This window comes from Boleophthalmus pectinirostris, unplaced genomic scaffold (assembly GCF_026225935.1).
Source record: "Boleophthalmus pectinirostris isolate CB_2022bp ecotype Guang Dong unplaced genomic scaffold, ASM2622593v1 HiC_scaffold_20, whole genome shotgun sequence".
In the NCBI taxonomy this organism is placed as follows: Eukaryota; Metazoa; Chordata; class Actinopteri; order Gobiiformes; family Gobiidae; genus Boleophthalmus; species Boleophthalmus pectinirostris.
In genome coordinates, this window is record NW_026571153.1 from 24,007,766 (window position 1) to 24,028,781 (window position 21,016).

Here is a 21,016-nt window from a genome sequence, read left to right on the forward strand (position 1 = left end):
TATTTACACTTGAAACTTCTATCGATAGGCCTACATCTCAGCTGATGCCATCAACATTCCCTGGAGGTGTGACGCTAACTGAAAGCACTACTCTGTCTGAAGATCTGTTACTTGAATTAGACTTTAATCTGTGCTTTAATTTTACACAGTCTGACAGAAAGAGCTGACTTACTTGGAATTATAACAGGAGAGCTGATTTGTGGTGTTAAACAAATCTCTCCACACTCCTAAACAGGACCATGAACACTGGTATTGATCACATACTCCTGAAAATGACCTATTTAAATCCATTTTGTATTTTTTCTTTAAGCTTTTAGACAATCTTTAAACTTTGTTCAGATGTGCTTGCTAATGTGTGCATTGTGTCACCATGGTAACTCACATGATGTCAATGCAAAGTTTCTTCCGGTCTGGTCCGGGTCATTCAAGATAATATTCTGTTTTATCACTGGAAACACCGTAAACTCACTAGACCGGATTCTTTCTCTGACAGAGCCTCTTGTTTCTCAGAGTAGAAAAAAACTAAACAAAACAGGTTTGTTAAGTTTGAAGCTATTTTAAGAACATCCTCTTCTTCAAAAAACACTATGACCCAAATGGAGCTCACAGTTACATAATTAATAATACAACATCATAGGTGCAGGTAAAGGTGCACTGTGGAACTTTTTGATTGAGGGTCCATTGCCTGTTTGTTTGTATAGATATGTTATTGCTCTGCCAGAAATGTTCCACGGTATGACATTAAACAGCTCTACTTCACATTTATTCAATCACAGGTGGTTTTATAGCTCAAATATAGCTAAAAAAAAAAAACAAAACTGGCATTCTAACTGAGCGGGGTCGCCTCTCCACAGATCTGACCTGTAGCTTGATTTGGTTTGGTTTCCATGAAAATATAAAAGTTAAATACATACCAGACAATAATAAAAAAGCATTTGACAGACCCTCCACCCACAAAGTTACACAATACACCTTTAAATTATTATTATTATTTTTTTTTATTTTACATTTTTTGCTATCTTGTAAATGCTATTTAGAACTCAAAATGTGTAATTCATCAAGGTTTAAAGGTGCAAGCAATATCCCTGCCACCTGGTTGTCTCCCTGGAGGTGTGATTGCTGCACCTGGAAGACTTCAATCTATTACAAGTCAAATCTATGGAGAGGCGATCTCGCTAACAGACAGTGACAGGGACAGAGTGCCTGTTTTTCAATGTATTTTTTAAAGCAATGGAACGCCTGCAGTTGAATTAAAGATAGATAAATGTAATGCCACACTTTCATTGTGGAATATTCCAGACAAAGTACCAACATCTCCATGGAGACAAGCGGGTGACAGACCCTCCACCAGAAAAGTCACCAAGTACACCTTAAAATTACGAATATTTCAGTATAAATCAAGGAAAACTGCCTTATTTCATTGTAGATCATTACACAAGAATTTAATCAACTCAAACCAAGATCAAAATATAGTATAGTTAAAAAAAAAAAAGTAAGGTAGACCTGTTTAATGTCATACTGTGGAACATTCCAGGCAGAGAAATGACATATCAATAAAAACTAGCAAGGGACTGACTCTCCACCAGAAAAGTTACACAATGCACCAGTAGTGTATAGTAAAATTAGTATTGAAGTGGTGGTCCATACAGAATCTATGGCGACATCTGTTGGACATTATCTCGTACTACAGTTGGAAAAATTGTAACAGCTTGATATCAGTGACTGTACATTCTGATAATATGCTCAAATAAAAAAATTAATTAAACAAATGACCAAAATGACTATACTACTAGTTAGATTTTTTACACTTTCACACAAATAATCTGATATTTTAGTCTGTAAATACTGTATCTTGATTCTTACTACAGACTAGCTGAAATTTTCCACATATTTAAAAATAAAATAATACAGCGAAACTTCGATTATCAATACACCTCAGAGTTTATTGATTTTAATGACGCAGAAACAGCCAAAAGTCCAACTTTACAAAAATAGCATTTGCAAAAAAACAACATATATAGACCAAATATATAAGAAATAATTTAATCATTTAGTGGCCTCTTTTCGTCACTGAAAACACTTATTTACAAAGAGTTATAATCAAAAAGCATTTCTTCATAAGTAAAAGTGTCACTGTATTTAAAAGGTGCACTGTGTAACTTTTCTGGTAGAGGTCCCGCCAGTTACTTGTCTCCATGGAGATGCTATTGCTTTACCTCCAATATTCCAAAGTATGACATTAAACTTTTCATTCTCCATAGAAACAAGAAGGAGACACTCCAGGCCAATTTACAGGTGAGATCTGTGAAGAGGCGACCCCTCTCACAGTAAGAATGGATGTTTTAAAAGTATTTTTAAAGGAACATAACTGGCAAAGCAATAGCATCTCCATGGTAGTGGACCCCCAACCTGAAAAGTTACACAATGCACCTTTAAAATGTGCTATTATAAAAATGGGGAACAATTACATCAGCCTTAATTACTTCACAAGATCAACCGCTCCATGCACACACAAACACACAAACACACAAACACAAATGATGATGGTGGAGCCCACGGCAACTTCTGGAATAAAATTAATAGAAAAAGGGAAATTTAAAGGTGCATTGCATAACTTTTGTGGTGGAGGGTCCGTAAAAATGCTTTTCTTCATGGAAATGTTATTTCTTTGCCTGGAATGTTTCACAGTATTAAACCTTTATATCTTCATAGTGGAGACCAAACCAGACCAAGTTGCAGGTCAGATCCGTGGAAAGGTGAGGCCGCTCACAGTCAGAATGCCTGTTTTTCTAGGTATTTTTGAGCTATAAAACCACCTGTAATTGAATACATGTAAGGCAGAGCTGTTTAATTTCATAGTTTGAGACATTCCAGTCAGAGCAGTGACATATCCATAGAAACGAGCAGGTGACAGACCCAAACCAAAAAGTTACACAGTGCACGTTTAACATTATAAAACACTCAATTTCAAATCATCACAAAAAAAAAAAAAAAAAAAAAAAAAAAAAAAATTAAGACTTTTTTACTGCCAAATGAAACCAATATTAAAAGATACCCGACAAACTCAAAACTAAGTAAAATGTGTAAACAAAAATATTTTCAAATTTGTTCAGGAATAAGGAAGTTTTACCAAAAATGTCAAAACTTACAGGGAAAAAAATTACATTCAAATGTCTAGAAGTAGGTCATTAAGGTGAAATTAGGAGTTATATTTTTAAGTACGTGTTTACAATGATCAAAAAGGCTGCATGTACAGAAAAACGAGAGAAAAATATGAATTCTCCAGGTTCTGACACACTTCAATTTAAATGCATTGAACTTATGATTTCCCAATAGTTGTTTACAATATATACTACGGCAAACAATCTTAAAATAACATTTTAAATTAAATAAATAAAAGCTGTTATGAGGCTAAAATCAGTGCAGTTGGAGATGATCATAAGAAAAGATAATTAAGAGAAGATTTTTAAAACAAACTGGTCAAATTGTCTGATCTGAAGACTAAAAAAAATGCACCAAACAAATTTTCTGGTGTGGGATCTGCTGCTTGCTTGTCTCCATGGAGATACTATTGCTTTGCCTGGAATGTCCAACAATATGGCATCAAACTAATCTTCCATCTTACATTTCATCAACCACAGATCCTCTTATTGCCCACAAGCACGATTCAAATAATGTATTCTCCACAGCTCTGACCCGTAACTTTCTCTGTTGCGTCAGCTACTTTTCTCCAGGGACATAATGAAGTTTAATGCCATTCATTCCTGGCAATGCAATTGTATTACCGTGGAGACAAGCAAGTGGCAGACCCTCCACCTGAAAGGTTACATGATAGTAGACCTTTTTAAGAGCAGCTGGCTCTGTGCGCAATACCACTTGGCAACCTCACATGCATCACACAAATAAAATTAAAACGTCTGATGTTTGGTTCTCAATGCTAATGCTAATGCTAAAACAAACACTACAAAATGAAGTGTTCTACATATAAAATGATTGGGCAGGTTTTACTTTGATTCATTTTAATAGGTTCTTTTTTCTCTCTTTTCCAATTTTAATAAAAGTGACTGTTAGCTTTGAGACACGTGAGCTAGCTAGCATGCTACTGTGCACAGAGCCTATTATATGTAAGTATTTAGTAATAAAATTATTCACATCAAAAAGCATTAAAATAATCTTTAATTCTCCTCTAAAAGCAAAGCGGAGAGCACGTTAATATCTGTTTCGTTGGGGTGAGTTTGGAGCACCAGAGTGATCATGCTGTCCTGCCCGGGGAACACCTGGCACAGCTGCTGCCTCAAATGTGCCGTCTCCTCTGGACTCCTCCCAGCTCTGGGTCCTGGTCTGGGTCCTGGTTCTGGTTCACGTCCCGGTCTGGTCCAGGCCTGTCTCTGTCCGTCTCGTCCTGGTCTCCTCTGAGTCTCCCACGCTCCCCCTGGTGAGCGGTCGCGGTAGTGCGTATTGTACGTGAGGCCGCTCATTTCTGGAGATCTGAGGAGAGAATGAATCATGTTTTAACCATAGACTGTATATATAAATGAACAAAGCTAACCCACTAGCCCACTGATGTTACAAATAAGAAGTGAGCATGGGGGTGCTTCCGGCTCCATCGACTGTCCCCCCTCTTTCTATAACTGTTGCAGTAAGCCTAGCCATTTTGGTCTTAAAATGTTTGTATTAACGCACTCTACATGATCTTGGTGTTTTTATTTCACTATTTTCTCTATAAATAAAGTCCTATTCCTATAACTACCAGCCTCGTTGAGCTTCATTAGACTGGAGGCGAACACTATGGAAGACGTCACACTCCCTTAGTGCACTTCTTTATACATTTATTTAACAGTTGACATTATATGTGCAGTTCACTTATTTCACCACTAGACAGCGCTGTAATACATGTAATTTTATGCTGTAGACTTCTACATTTTGTTTCCCATTATTTATGCATCATCAGCTACAACAACGAATTTTGAGTGATAGATAAATACTGTCTTGATATGAAGGAAATTCAAAAATATTGCAATATTACACGTTATATTACACATAATTAGATCTTAAAGTCTAGTTTAAGATCAGGTCAGCTGTTACGCTGAAATCAAACCTGACACAGCGTAAGTAAAGTGGGAGTATTTTACTTCTATGGGGTATTAACTGCTAACAAATCCATAAATATACAAAAACATGATACAAAAATTGTACACAGCAATTTGACAAACCTGATCTGATGTGCAATAGTTTCATTAGTGGGATGCATGCTGATTGTGTTTTGAAGGGGATTAACTTAAAGTGGAGCACAAAGAGAGGGGGACTCAGAGTGTAAAAATGCATTCTTTTCTGTGAATATAGCATTTTCAAAAAATTAAATGGTTGATCATTGTGATTTAAATATGTTATGTGTCTGCACTTAATACACCATAGAAGAGTTTCACCTTCTTTAAAGATCAGTGTTGTTGCTCTCTGTAAATCTGGCTAAAGACGATAAAACTCGCAATAAACTAAGTAATGTGAAAAGGCACACTGTTCCTGGTACCTGATCTCCGTGGATAGGAACTCATCCAGGTGTGGTCCTCCTCGTCCCAGTGGATCATCAGGAACCATGAACAGATCCCCCACAAATGTATACTGAAGCAGTCTGAGAAGAGAGCACAGAATTTACACAGCTTCTCTTTTCAAATACAGAATTCAGAGAAAACAACATTTAACAACGAACAAGGAAGAGAAATACTTTGTTCACCTTTTCTTGATTATCTCCCTCCACGCTGCAGACTCGTCAGACAGGTCTCTCAGATTGTCATTTGTCACAATCACTCCATCTGTTTTCTGAGCCAGTTGCAGCATAAATCTATCAAAACATTTACTTTTACTACTTAAAAACACAGAGAGAGGAACCTCAGGGCATGTGGACAGGAAAAACATCTGTGCTTTTCTCTAAATTTGATTTGACAAAAGTCTGATTTTTCGGCTGTTATCCATCTTTGACCAATCAGACTCAAATATGTGTGGAAAGTATTTTTTTGAAAGTAGAGAGTTGTAATTAGAAAGCAAAGTGGTTTAAAACTCCACAAACCTGTCATCATAGGAACTGATTCTTTTGCCTTGGACCTCTCTTGATGGAGTTAAAGAGACGATGCCCAACTCCTTCAGTTGAGTGAGATAGTGCTGCTCTGTGGAGGAAACAGTATTAATAAACCAACATTAAAAAAAAGTTATTTCTAATTTGTTTAAAGCTGGGGTTACACTGTGCGATTTTCAGGCCGATTTTGACACAGACATGACAGTTTCAGCTCCTCTGTGCATCATACAGTGTACAGAATGTGCACCTATAAAAAGATAGTCACGTCGCAAAAGTGTCCTCAGACCCGTACACAGTCCCCCTCTCGCTCATGTCCCCTGTACAGTGTGAGCAGGTCAGCGTGAGCTTCGTATGACATTTAATTGCAAAGTGTAAGTTTGGGAACTATTTCAAACGTCTTCAAATCATAGCAAATTGCACAGAGTAAGCCCATCTTAAACTTTTCCCTTTTTAAGACAGTACAAATCAAATACAGGGCCTTTAAATTGTAATGTTATAACCAGTAAAAAACTACCTTTGATCTTGTAGTCATGCTTGGTTCTCCACTGGGGCAGTAACACACTGATCTGTCTGTGTCCTCTGTCCCAGAAGTGCTGCACCGCCAAAGCGATGCCCCGACACGAGAAGAAGTGCCCCAGACCATGACTGTGGAGGGGAAATACAGCATTAATATATATTGAGATCATTTAAAAGAACGTTACAGATTAAGAATGATCCTTTCCAAAATCTGGACTCCACTGAGGCCTGTCATAATAATCACTATACTAATACTTTGCAATGACATCTGGGGGTGTTCACATGTATGTGTACTGCGGAATGTTTACAAATTACCATGGTGACACAATGCACACATTAGCAAAAAACAAAAATTAAATTAAATAAAACTCAAGAAAAAATACAAAATGGATTTAAATAGCACATTTACAGGAGTCTGTGATCAATATGAGCGTTCATGGTCCTGTTTAGGTTGCGTTAAAGCAGAGGTCTTCAACGTTGTTCAGGCCAGGGATCCCGAAATTCATAGACAGCTGGAGCAGGGACCCACTGCTATATATATGGCATACAATTGTGTTTTATTAAATTGGGCCTAGTGTCGTGTATAAACAAAGCTACTCTGTTACTGTACATTAAATACTAAGGGGGTATTTCATCAAAGTCGCTTATCCTGAAATCCTGAGCTGAAACTAGCTCCATCTCCAGTTTCAGCCTCAACTCACTCCATGACAGAAATGAGTCTGACCAAAGCTAATTTAGGCCTGAAGTTTAAACTGCACTTTGTGCGCTTGCATTGACCGAGAAGGCCAAATCAATGGAGCAACGACATCACGGAAAATGGGCTCAAAGTGTGACTTTTTTAATGTACTGATTAAATGAGAGAGGATGCGCAGTAGTACGTGCGGAGCTTAAGTTCCACTATGCGTAAAAGTGAAGCTGTAATGGAACTCTTCACATGTACCCTAACAAAAAAACATAAAATCCAGGCCAATGAGTTTGCAGTTGGACAGGGAGCGAGAAACGAGGGGATGAAGAGAGAGACAGATGTGATGAAGGAGCGCACATTCTTTAAAAATGAATATTTAAAAAAAAAAAAAAGTCTAATCAATCAAACATTTTGCGACCCTCCTGCACTACCTTCGCGACCCTCCTAGGGGTCATGACCCTCCTGTTGAAGACCTCGGTGTTAAAGTAAAGCTGAGTTTAAAGTCTAATATGAGTAACAGAGCTTCAGGCAGAGTAGTGCTTACAGTTAGCGTCACACCCCCAAGGAATGTTGATGACATCATCAGCTGCAAAGTATCAATAAGTAGGCCTGTCACCATAATTACTAGATCGACTTAATGTTTAATTAATATACAAAAGATGGAAAAATATACTGTATTTTGAAGTTCAATTTTTATTGTGTGTACAATTTCTTTGTAGAAGTAAGGAGGATTTTGTTCTTTTGTGTTAATACAATATGATTTGAACTGTAAAATTCTGTATTTTATAATTTCAGCTTTTCCAGTCTTGCCAGTTTGGATTTGACATAATTTCTGTTCAAATGTAATTAATCTGATAACATTTTTAAACAGAATGTAACGATATGCAAATCTCTCAGTACAATATTTTCATGATATGAATCACATGGTACAATATTTATTGCATTACACTACTTATCCCAAGAACTAAGATTCAAAAGTGCTTAGAAGAGTTATTTCTTCATGTAATACGCACTGAAGGAGCAAAGGATCATGGTCTCTGTAGATCCCTCAGTTTTTTTATCTATTGTTGCACCATAACTATTAATTTAAGACAAGAGTTTTGTAATTTGATATATTGTGATGACCATTACTGTAAGACCTTTGATGATATCATGATATTTCAGTTAGTGACATCCCTAATTTTTAGCACAACTTAGTTTCCTTAGTTGTAACTCTCACCTCATGGCCACGTTGCTCCCGTCGATTATAATGTTCCGCAGCGCCTCTTTACCCGGGCTGTCTGTCAGCCTCAGCTCAAACCGCGTGTTAAGTCCTTCAAGAAACCTCTGCTCTCCTGTTACCACTACCGCCCCCTGCTGTCCTCTTCTGTCTCTGCCCCAGTCATTTCCATTCACATGAGGATTTTGTGGTCTTGTTGAACTATAGTTCGGTTGATTCAAAGTCTGGTGGTTTGGAAAATGTTGGCTACTATTTGAATCATAACTTGACAATGGAGGTCCACGGATATTATCGGCGAAAGCATTTTGTTGTTTTGGTTGCTTGTGTTGTTTTGCCTGTTGTGTTTGACTTCTATTACCCCAAATTAAATCTTCTCCAGTGTTTTGTTGCCTTGGCAACGCCCCACTTTTCTCTTCCCTGCTTTCCTTTGTGACATTTTGCTTATTAATTCTTTCTTTGGCATCGATCACAACATCGTCCATCTCTCTTGGACCCTCTTTCAAATATCCATTCTGTTTTGAATCTTTCCTTTGCAGCTCTAAAAGTAGCTGGTGCATAGATTGGTCTGGTTGCTTGCTGTATACTTCGGTAACCTGCTTTTCATTGTAGCCACAGCTAGCCGCCGCTTTCTTTAGCACGCCAAACACGAAATCCTCATCGTGCAACTCGCCAACTCCGCCAATCGCGCCATTTCCATCGTCATCATTGATAATTTCTTTTTTCTTACTTGTTTTCACTCCATACTCTCTATGCTCTGTCTCGCAAGGCTTATTACTCAAGTCTTTCGCTGCGGCTTCACCTTGTGTTAAAACCGCACCTTGCACCTCCCCATCTCTTGCCGCTCTGTCAGTTCGATCTTGCTCCTGTTGAACCAAGTCCAATATTTGCGACGCCTCCTGCAGTCCAGTTTTAGCTAGCACACGCTGCACCACATCTTCTGTGTAACCCATAGCAGTAAAAAACTTCAACAAAAGCCAGAATTCTTTGCTTCCTGACAACTGCGCAAACTGTTTTTCGTCTTCGTCATTGTTCGGTAGTATCTCTTCATCGCCAACTTCTTGCGGAGATTTTGCATTTACTTCTGTACCCACCAGGCTTCCTCGTAGTCTTTCAGATTCTCCAAAGCTATCGAGGAAATTTGCAGAAGCGTCCTTTGCGTAACTACTACTACTGCTACTCTCCCCTAAAGAAAGAATAGACTTATCCCATGTACTGTCTTGCTTTGCCCCATCTGCTTCCAGTGGCCGTGGGTTATCTCCAAGTCTTGCCTCTTTGATTAATTCCAACAAACATTCCTTAATAGCCCCAGGTAAAACCAGCAGGTCCAGCGTATGTCTGTCGTCCCATTGTTCCACCAGGTTTTTGAAGGCCCTTCTCGACTCCAGGGACTCGCCTAAGACTCGTTCCCCGGGATCGAGGCGCTTCGGCTGGGTAGAGTCGCAGCGCTCCACCAGGTCCGTGATCAGGGAGTAGGCCCTCACCACCGGCTCCAACAGACCAGAGATTAGCAGACGCCCCGGAGAACCAATCTGGAATTAGAAGGAATAGTTCAGAATCTTATAATGAAAGGGGAGCTGTGGGTGAACTTAAGCCTGGTGTCCACTGCACGATAAAAATAAAAAGCGAAAAGCATGTCTTATTCTGTATTCCGTTGAGCCATACACTAACCAAAACTACAAGTACTATTCAAACTACATACTTTAATTTCATTTAAAATGGTTTGCACTGGTCCAAAGTTATTTATGCGTTCTGACCATCCCAATTATTCACTATGATGAGCTTATAAACTTTCTTCACAACTGTCAGAGGCAAAAGTGGAGTTTTTCTAACATGAACTAGCATGCTAACCTTGCACCTGCATTATTTCCTGATTTGCCATTAAAAAATTTTTTTATTCATGTATGTGGACAACACACAGCAGTCTCATTCTATATATGAACTACTATAACACTATATGGTAAACTTTTAGTTTTTTAAATTACATTGTATTCATATCTAAAATCACTGTGATTGGTCTGTGATAGGTTCGCAGGTTTTACACAGAACAAGACTCCATGAACCCAAAGGGAGGGCATGTGACACAAACGGACATTTCAGAACATGTTTGTAGAGGTTGAAACTACAGGGTTAGCCGCTTTAACACAGAATAATAAGGGACATTTAGTTCTCATAGTGGACATAAAATAAGATTTGCAAGGCCTATGAGATTCACAATGCCTTTTCTGATAGCCTTTAATCTTGTAGCAAATATTATGATAGCTATTTTAGGGAAACTACATGCCTAATAGTACAGCACAATAGAACCCACATGACCATGTTCTCACAGGCTTTTTCTGTCCCTGTGTGAATTCATAAGAGACACGCCCATTTGTCTTGTGTCCGGTGACAGTGACTCTGTGATTCACATTGACTCAACTAAAATTATGAAGCAACTTTGAAATTGACCAATCATGTATTTTTTGCAAGGAAATAATATCACTTGTCTTACTTGACTCTGCTGAGATGTTACTGCTTTGTCAGAAAAGCTCCATACTATAGTATTTAAGATACAGTCACTAGTGCTCATTTCATTATGGGTGTTTTCATTGTTTGAAAAAATTGATATTTCTGCAAAATGTGTCTTGTCACTAGGGTTGGGTATTGTTAGATTTTTTTCAATACAAGTATTAATAATACCGTCTTTTCGATACCAGTTCCCCAAATGATTCTTTTTCTGGTGCCTGTAAAGTGTACATTAATGGCAAATATTATTACAAAAATAATAATTGAATTACATTCTAACTACAGTAATTCATATTTTAAAACATAGTGCTAAATTATACAATATTCAGTTATAAGTAAAAAAAAAAAGCATTGATCCTCATGTGGACTCATATACACTTTTGTTTCACTTTTGTTTTCTTTGTATACACAAAATAAGTCCACTGTGTACTTTCTGCATCTAATTTTCTATTATTCTATGTTTCTATTATTGCATGCTAACAGCGCACTCTCTCAGAAAGTGCACTGTTAACATGTTACTTGTTATCTTTAGTGTCTTGGCAAAAAAGTCCTTGTAAACTCATCGTGGTGAATAATTAGGATGCTCAGAATACATAAGGTAAGTGAGGAATAATTTTGGACCACTGCAAACGGTTCTGTTTTTTCGCGTTTTTAAGATAAGATGGTAAATCCACTACACTACTTTAAAGTAAACATATACATTTGTCCCGTGCACTTGAACGCACCACGATGAGCGCAGACGTGTTCCGTATGAGGCAGTCCATGAAGAGGCCACGGGCTCCACAGAAAACACAGTGCAGTGTCAAAGGGTACGGCACCTCCTTCTGTTCCTCCTGGTTCACTACGCCCTTCACAAACAGCTGCAAAACACACATACAGTATTACAATGAGTGTTTTGATAATGGCATAACATCAGATGGAGGGAAGGGCATGTATAACTCTAACTCTATGGAAGAAAGAATTGTCCAAACTTCTGATCCACAAAAGCTGAACCCTTCTCAAACAGAAAACAAAACCAAACAAAACCACTGTTCCACCTTGTAAAGTCATGTGGTAATACAGGAAGTGCTCCAATGTGCTTTTAAACTCCATACACCTTCACTAGAATTATCTGGATAATTTCAGCCCTGCCAATCGCTACTAAACTAAAGATAAAAGGTAGCTGTCAACTTGAAAACTACCGCTTCATGACATCACAATGTGGAACAGAGCATTTTTAGCTTTGAAGATGTAGACAGACAAATAACACAGCACTACTCAAACATGTGTGAATGAAACAAAACACAACTCCTGGTATGTTTTCGATGATGTAACAGCATTATAAACATGGCTTAAAGCTCACAAGAGTCAGTTTTACATAATATAGGATCTTTAATCTTATGTCTTAAAGTCCTTTCAGCTAACAACAATCATGTCTTTGGGTTGAACAATGGTACCACTTTCTGAAGCTATTTTGAAAAAAAAAAATTCCACTTCTGTTTATATATGCTGACAGAGAAGATCTTGTGAACTTTGTGCCAGTGTTTGTTTCATGTGGATAGTCCCAGAATTCATCATAAACCAAAGTTAACAAATCTACTATTTTGACAGTTATAAGGCAAATTCACTGTTATCCAGATGTGAGTTAGATTTGCAACAATGTATATCACTGTACTAGAGTTTCCAGTGCCTATAAGAGCTTATGTTTTTGTTAAATGATATACAACTGACATCTACGTACTCCCTGTTCTATTTGAGCACGTGCAGCGTTTCTGATATGTACAGAAATGCCAGCCTTATATGTATATTCTCTGTACCAAGAGTTCATCTGTAGACACCCATTCTACTCATTATCATAAGCTATAAATGCTGATGGTCTCTTGTCTGGGCCTCTGGGACGGCTCACGAAGATATAAAATGGAGCATCCTGATATTATTAAACCTCTACTACGTAACTATTCATCTGGCTATCGAGTCCATTCTTATCAACCATATTTTCTAAATAAAATTCACCATAGATTCTAGTCGAGGTGCACAGTACCAGTCAAAATGTCTACTTTATTTTTAATTATTTTATAGACTGAAGACAAACTTCACTGATCTACAAGGAAAATTATTTGGAGACAGTAGCTCACACATTACAATATAATATATATAACAAAGAGAAAACAATGTAAATGGTAATAATACGTTGAAAATAAGTAACAAAAATAGCAAGGACAAGAGAGAAAGGTCAAATAAGGCATAATTATATAAATCTATGTGTACAAGTAAAAATTAAATAAAATACAGAAATAAGTAATGAAAATACTTTATTGTGATCTGCTGCCACTCTCTGAGATCAGAAAGATGCTTTCAATCGTACAATTTGTAACATTTTAGCACAGTTCATGTTTCATTTTGATGGCAGAGATCTTATGTAACACTGCAGTAACTCAAGAAGATTTTCATTTTCATTTTGACTGTCCACATTCATGCTTTGGGCCAAGGTGGAGATGCCTAGTCATCCAAAAACAACAACAGGAGACACGAAAACATAAACAAGGATTAAAACTCAAAGCTTTGTCTAGGCCTGTCACGATAACACTTTATAGTTCAATAAAACTTCAGTAAATATAACAATAATGAAAGCTGAGAAAAATACATTTTGGGGCTCAAAATTTAGAGTATGTGTACAATTTCTTAGACTAAGACAAACATTATTGATCCATAAGGGAAATTACTTGGACACAGTAACTTGCACATCACAATATAATCTAATAACAAAGACAAAAAATACAAAAATAGCAATAAGAAAATGGCTGCAGTGCTCGCATTAAATACACTACTGACCATCTAAGTTTAGGTTTCTGCACGCCATGTGCCTTTACTTTTATGTACATTGGTTTAATTGAGCTTTGTTTAATACCAGTGTCTTGCTATTTTTGCTCCTTATTTTCAATTATTACCATTTATATATGTTTTTATTATTACCATTTATACATTTTTTCTCTTTGTTATTATATTCAACAAATAAATATCCATAAAGTTTGTCAAAAGGCTACAGGATGTTTCAGTCTTAAACGATTTTTAAACATGTGACAAAAAGCGTACACCACAGACATGAGGAGAATTTTATGAGATTTTAAGTCTAGACAGGTCTAAAAGTTGTGAGTGCATCTCACTTCAGCTGTCTCCTGTCTAAAGTAAAACTATTTGCTTTGAGTGTTCAAAAGATCGGAGCTGTACTTCTTGTACTTGTACTTCTAATTTAGATGCAAGTCAAAACTGTCTTGTTGTGAAATGTGGTGCAGTACTTCAGATACATGATTTTTAGAAGGTTGGCTCTACCTGGAATGTTCCACAGTATGACATTAAACAGCTCTACATTACAATTATTCAATTACAGGTGAAAATACCTAGAGCATGCTTTCTGAATGTGAGCAGGGTTGCCTCATCACAGATCTGACTTGTAACTTGATCTGTTTTGGTCTCCATGATTATAGAAAGGTTTAAGGCAAGGCAAGGCAAGGCAAGTTTATTTGCATAGCCCAATTCGTAAACAAAGCAATTCAAAGTGCTTTACAGAATAAGAAATACATTAAAATCACAATACAAACAAATCAAAACATAAACAATCAAACAATTAAAAAGAGAGAGACATTAAATGAGAAAGAAGAGTGAAAACCTTTCAGTCATATGTGTAGCTAACAGATGCATGCATCAAAGTAGAGGCCTGTCTCACATACTCAGGAAGACTGTTCCAGGTTTTAGCTGCATGAATCTGAAACTCTGACTCCCCTTGTTTAGTCCTGACTCTGGGCACCAGCAGGCGATGGGTCCCTGAGCTCCTCAGAGTGCGAGATTGTTCATATGGCATTAACATGTCGCAGATGTACTTTGGTGCTCGGCCATGGAGAGACACATGCAGAATCACTTTAAAGTCTACTCTCTGGGTGACAGGGGGCAGCGCAGAGAAATGAGCGCAGGACATCCAGGTTCAAGTCAGCACCCAAGCTGCAGCATTATGAATGCACTGCAGATGTCTCACAGTTGTCTCACACGCATAGATAAATCTCTCCACGTCTGCATTAGACAGTATAACTTTGATTTTACTATGTGTTTTAGATGGTAAAGCTACATAACATTGATTTGATGTGGCTGTTAAAGTTCAAGTCTGAGTTCATTATTAGCCCTAGATTTCTAGCCTGATTTAAAGGTTTTAGAGAGAGACACTGGAGGTGACTGCTGACACTGTCTCTTTGTTTCTGTAGGCCAAAGACTATGACTTCTGTCTTGTCTGAGTTTAGTTGTAGAAAGTTGTTTTTCATCCACACACTGATCTGTTGGATGGAGTGGCAGAGTCACTCCACTAGTCCATAGCTCCCTGCTGCAGTGAATCATAGATCTGTGTGTCATCTGAAACAGTGTTCAGTTGAAACAGTCTGGTAAATTTGTCCCTCTTCCTTAGGTCTATGTTAGAAAGAATTCCACTGATGAATGTCTTAACCTCCACTTAATAAAAAATTTACTGAAATTCCTTTTCAAGATTTCACTCCGTTCCATTCTGATGTCCAGTGCCTCTATGTGCACAATCAGCTGTTTAACCCTTTTTGGCAGGAGTTTTGTAATCTCAGAAACTGTGTAACTGAGGTAGCAACATGTTTGGATTCTTCTGTAGCTCAGATCACCGATAGCTCCGTCTCCTAGCAGTAGCGTATATCTGACCTTGACACGCTCTTTTGCATTGTTCTTGTTCATTCATTTTCTGTTTGTGCCTTCTCATCAACTCTATTGTGGTGATCAAAGACAATTCTAATATCATTATATCACTTGTTGTTTTGGCTTAGCATTTTGGTTAGTGCAAAGTTTTGGAAAAAAACACAGTATCACTCAGGTTTAAATTGAAAGTTTTTGCGCCCTGTTCTCTGGAAATAACTGTGGACTGCTCACCACTGGAAGTCATTGGTAGTGTATGATAAAGTCCTTGTTCAAATATCTGTGCTTGGAGCTCATTATTTTCTTGTTCACAGTTCCGGCAGTGCTCACAGATAGAATTTCCTTGGTTTCTTCCCCCCGACATGTTGCTGGCCCGTCAGATGATTTGTTAAAAAATGTAAAAATGGTGTAAAAGTCTTGGTTTACTTGAAAGAAAATCAAAAGTAGACACACTGTCTGGTTTTGGAGAAGGTAAAATGATTAAAAAGCAAAGAAAGAAGGAAATAGCAGGAACAAGCACAGGTAGCATCCACACTCTTCAGAACAGGAGAGCTATACTGTGAAACATTCCAGACAAAGCAATAATACCTCCATGAAGAAAAGCATTTGATGGACCTACCACCAGAAAAGACAATGCACCTTTAATAAAGCTTTAATAAACTCTTACTTTAGCTGCCTGCACGTCACTGTGGAGTCCTCGCAGCTGGAGCCATATTTGTCCGTGTGCGTCTTGGGGCGGTTGGTCGGTGCCGATGGAGAATCTGACCCTGAAAATGCGCTGGACGGAGGAGTGGAGAGAGGAGAGAGACCCCCGGAGCATCCCTGGACACGTGAACTCATCCTCCTCTTCCTCTGAACGAACACTGTCCATCTCTGAGCACTGGGTCACCACGGCAACATGCTGAGGAGACAGAGAGTATGTGTCATGGGAGGTTATGGGTTAAAGGGCGTCTGATCTATGTTATACTGTTGGTTCCTCATCAAAAACAGACCTGAAGTAGTGTTTTGTTTCATTCACACATGTTTAACGCACAAACCCTTCATATTTAGCCTGAGTTCTTCACAAAACACTCTGATGTCATGTGGTAATACAGAAGTGCTCCACTGTGTTTGTAAACTACATAAACCTTCACTAGAATTATTTGGATCATTTCCACCCTGGTATTTCCAATGTAATTAAATCTAAAGGTAGACATTAACTTGAAAACCACCACTACATGACACACAAGGTGGAACAGAGCATTTTGAGCTCTGGAGATGTACACAGACTAATAAATAAAGCACGACTCCAGGTATGTTTTTTTTAAAGTAACAACATTATAACATGGTTTAAAAGTGCATTATGTAACTTTTCTGGTGTAGGGTCCGTCAAATGCTTTTCTCCATATATATGTTATTGTTTTGTCTGGAATGTTTCACAGTGTGGTATTACACCTTTCCATCTTCATGGAGACCAAACTAGAGCAAGTTACAGGTCAGATCTGTGGAAAGGCGATTCCCCTCAGAGTCAGAATACCTGTTTTTCTGTTTTTGAGCTATAAAACCACCTGTAATTGAATAAATGTAAAGGTAGAGCTGTTTAAAGTCATACTGTGGAACATTCCATGGTATATCCATAGAAGCGAACCCCCAACTAAAAAGTTGTATAGTGCACATTTAAAGCTATAGGACCTGTAGTTAACACAGTAATAAAATGATATAAGGAAGCAGTTTCAAGTTACAAGATAAAAGATACAATTACTGGATCTCTGAGTAAAACAACAAAGACCTTTTCCTCTTGTTTTAATTGGGCCTTGCCCAAATACAAGCATCATAACATCTGCTGATGCAGTGATCTACTGTATGTTACTGTAAAAGGAATTAAACAGGAGCTCAGGTTTTCCCCATTTCATTTCTCGCATTATTCAAACCTGATTGGGACTGAGTAATACAAAAACAATAACTGATTTGTTCCTCATTGATTTTATTTTGTCTTATTAAAAACTGATCATAAACAAGGTATCTTTAAGCACTGCTATTTAACACATGCTTTTACTGATAGAGGATTGGCTGATGTACTTTGTTTGCTGCGGATGTTCTACGTGTATCTCTAATGGTAAAATGTTTGACAGTTACCATGATGACACAATGCAGACACATTACCAAACACTGCCAAAAAAGTTTTAAGGTAGTATCAAGAAAACTGAAGAAAAAAATAACAGCACATTTTCAGGAGCCTGTGACCGATACCTGCCTTCATGGTTCTGTTTAGAAGTTAAGAAAAAGGTGTGAGAGGTGTCAGACACAGCAGAGCCTACAGTTAGCATCACACCTCCGGGGAATGTTAATAACACCAACTGATATGTATCAGTTCTATTTGTACAGTTTTGTGTAATGAAAATGAGCTGCCTGTTATTACTAAATGAAACACCAAATGAGTCATAGAAGTTGTTTATTCAACCCCCTACAGCTCAAAAATTACCATGGAGCAGAAAAATTACAAAAAGCTCTCCCTTACGAGAAAGAAAAAGTACATACCGGTATAATAAATACTGACCCCAAAAATAACTGTTCTAGCTGTCATGTTTTGAAGTCGATAAAGCCACTATCATGACAGGCCTAGTTAGTGTCTTCATATATATTGCCATTAGAGACACCCCCGTATTTGTCTCCATGGAGATGTTATAGCTAATTGCCTGGAATGTTCCACAGTTTGGCATTCAACTTACCTCCTGTCATGTAAACTGGTGAGCTGGTGACATAACCAGGCCAAGTTACACCTAGCAAATCTGTGGAGCGATAACTCCCCACTCGAAGAAAATATGAGTGCATGCCAATACATTATGCCATACTGTGGAACATTCTAGGCAAAATTTCAGTTGGTTTAGTCTCAAATGATCACAATGATGAATGAGTGAAATGATCAGTAAATACGATTATCTCTATATTAAAATCATATTGTGAAGTTTTGTCTAAACCAAAATAGATACACTTCATAATAATTTCTCAAACAAAATGTCATTTTCTTATTTTTGGTTGAAGGGTACCCTTATCTCTTCAAAGCTCAAAAAGCTCAAAATGCTGTTTCATCTTGTGATGTCATGAAGCAGTAGTTTTCAAGTTAACAGTTCCTTTTACCTTTAGTTAAGCAGAGATTGGCAATTCTTGGTCTGAAATCATCCAAATGACTCTAGTGAAGGAGTAGGGAGTTTAAAAACACACTGGAGCAGTTCTTGTTTCACGACATTAGATCACAAGGTGGAACATGGTGTTCTCAGTTTGAGAGAAGAACTCAGCCTAAATCTGCAGAATGTGTGTGTTAAACATGAATGAAACAAAACACAACTCCAGGTCTGTTCATAACGAGGAAACAACATTATAACAAATCAGAAAATAGCATAATGAGCCCTTTAATATTATGTTTATTTTATGTAACTTGTCATAAACACCGTGCAAAGTACAATGTCAGTATGTTTACACAGCTCAGCTCTAATATTAACTACAGACAGGTTCTGCATTTTGTTTAGTTTGCTAAATACTCAAATTATGTTTATAACTTAAACAAATGTGTAAACAAAGTAAAGTCTTTAGCTAGAAGTTCCGCAGACACACAAAGCTTCTTACCCAGGAACAAGATGTGCTAGTTTAAGTTTTAAGATTCTGTTTGTTTTTGTTTTTGTTGAAATGTTAAATATGATACATTTTTGACAGGATTTAGCAAGAAGGTTTTACAAACGATCATAGCAGCTACGTTAATGTGTTCCTGTTTGCTTCAAATGAGGAAAAGACATTACAATTACGCGTATTTAGGTGAAAAACGCGTATTTAAGTCGATATAAACCAACAAAACATGCTTTAATTGCGTTGTTTAGCTACTTACTTTGTTCGACTCAAGCTCCAAAGTTTCGTTTCTGAGTCGTTTCTTTCTGTGGGCGCTCTGCTCTACTGCTCACCGCATTCTTCTTCCGCAATCCAAAAACACAACAACACGTGAACGGGGCCAAAGTTCGTACAATGAAAATAAAAAATGCGTCTTTTCAAACAACGCAATCCTTATCGTCGTGTTTGGGAGTACAGCCAGGAGAAGGAAGCCGAGGATGGACAAATAATTTAATCACGAAAAAAATGTACCGAGGCAAAAACGAAACTAAAGCTAAAGTACGCGGAGTGCGCTTTGGAGACGATAACGCACGCTTCCCAAGATAACCATAGGAGAAAAAAAAAAAAAAAGCTTTAAAAGTAAGCAACTTCTTTCTAACTTCTTCAGTGGAGGAAAACGTGAAGAGGAACACTTTCCATACAATACAATGGGGAAATTCAGAAAGCCACAAAACAAAAACTGTAATTCAAGAGGGGTTTTCAAAGTGTAATCTCTAGATGCATGTACGTGATAACAAAACCTGGATGTGTGTATCTGACATTATTTCATTTGTAATACAATGTTATTATAGATACTTTTTATTTTATTTCAAAGAGCCCTTATACCATATTACGCTATTTTCTGGTCTATGTTATGTTGTTTAGGTTTAGAGTTTAGGAATTCTCAGATAGAAAACATTCAGTGCCACCTTGTGATGTCATCTGGCTGTATAGTATGTGCTGTACTGTGTTTTATAGTCCATACATCCATCATTAGGATGATTTCAGATCTGGAATTTCTAATCTCTACTAAACAATAAATAACGGATAACTGTTATTTTTAAATCTACTGCTTCATGACGTCATAAGGTGGAACAGTGCATTTTGAGCTTTGGAGATGTAGACAAACTAATAATAAAGAGTTCCTCAAACATCTATAATATGACTGAACCAGCATAACACTGATCCTTCAAAATGGAACTTGTAGAGTCATAGTAGGGACGAGCTGGAATGTATTTTTGAGCCGATATTGGTCTGCTGCCATGGCTATAACCAATAATAATTTACATTTGATTATTAATTATAAACAGACTGACCCAAAACACTAAGTTATTTTATTCTCTCTGGTCTGGTCTCTGTCAATATACTGCAAAGGTATTATTCTAAGTGTAATGCAGGAGGAGGTTGAGTCTCTTTAAAGGCAGTGGGGATTTCCAGCTACGTCAAAAGCGCAGTTTCAGTTTTTTCTGTTTTCACGATGAGCAGCTACTGAAATGACTCACTGGTTTTTGTGGAGAAAGTTCTAGGCTACGTGTTTTGATTGAACTCACTTATGAAGGAGGGACTTGTAATCCTGTAATTTCACTGTATTTTCCATGACACATTTTCAAAAAGAGAAATCTGCAAATGTTCACATCTGAAAGATTATATTTTTCATATCCCTGTTTAAAGGTACATTGTGTAACTTTTCTGGTGGAGGGTCCATCAAGTGTTTTTCTAGATGGAGATG

The 21,016-nt window shown here is 37.5% G+C and overlaps 1 protein-coding gene across 2 annotated transcripts; it reads right to left on the reverse strand.

The window, feature by feature from the left end:
- Positions 1–1,922: 1,922 nt before the first annotated feature.
- khnyn (KH and NYN domain containing) lies at positions 1,923–20,004 on the reverse strand. 2 transcript variants are annotated; one of them, XM_020922738.2, is made up of 9 exons: positions 19,529–20,004; positions 16,337–16,570; positions 11,718–11,852; positions 8,491–10,019; positions 6,585–6,715; positions 6,065–6,161; positions 5,732–5,839; positions 5,528–5,629; positions 1,923–4,488 (listed from the first exon to the last, which is right to left on the reverse strand). In XM_020922738.2, exons 2-9 carry the CDS (start codon positions 16,538–16,540, stop codon positions 4,176–4,178), a joined length of 2,619 nt encoding a protein of 872 aa, XP_020778397.2. In that variant the 5' UTR covers positions 16,541–16,570; positions 19,529–20,004; the 3' UTR covers positions 1,923–4,175. The 2 variants fall into 2 exon arrangements, with proteins under 2 accessions (XP_020778397.2, XP_055012268.1); XM_055156293.1 differs by lacking the exon at positions 19,529–20,004 and adding an exon at positions 18,787–18,925.
- Between the last annotated feature and the right edge of the window lie 1,012 nt (positions 20,005–21,016).

What these genes read in the sequence shown, in the direction of transcription:
- khnyn (XM_020922738.2), bottom strand. Translation starts at nt 16,540, where the DNA reads ATGGACAGTGTTCGTTCAGAGGAAGAGGAGGATGAGTTCACGTGTCCA. An exon ending in ACACGTCTGCGCTCATCGTG is followed by an intron (nt 10,020 to 11,717) that starts GTGCGTTCAAGT and finishes TTCTAATTCCAG; the next exon opens with ATTGGTTCTCCGGGGCGTCT. An exon ending in TTCCTATCCACGGAGATCAG is followed by an intron (nt 4,489 to 5,527) that starts GTACCAGGAACA and finishes TTCTCTCCTCAG; the next exon opens with ATCTCCAGAAATGAGCGGCC.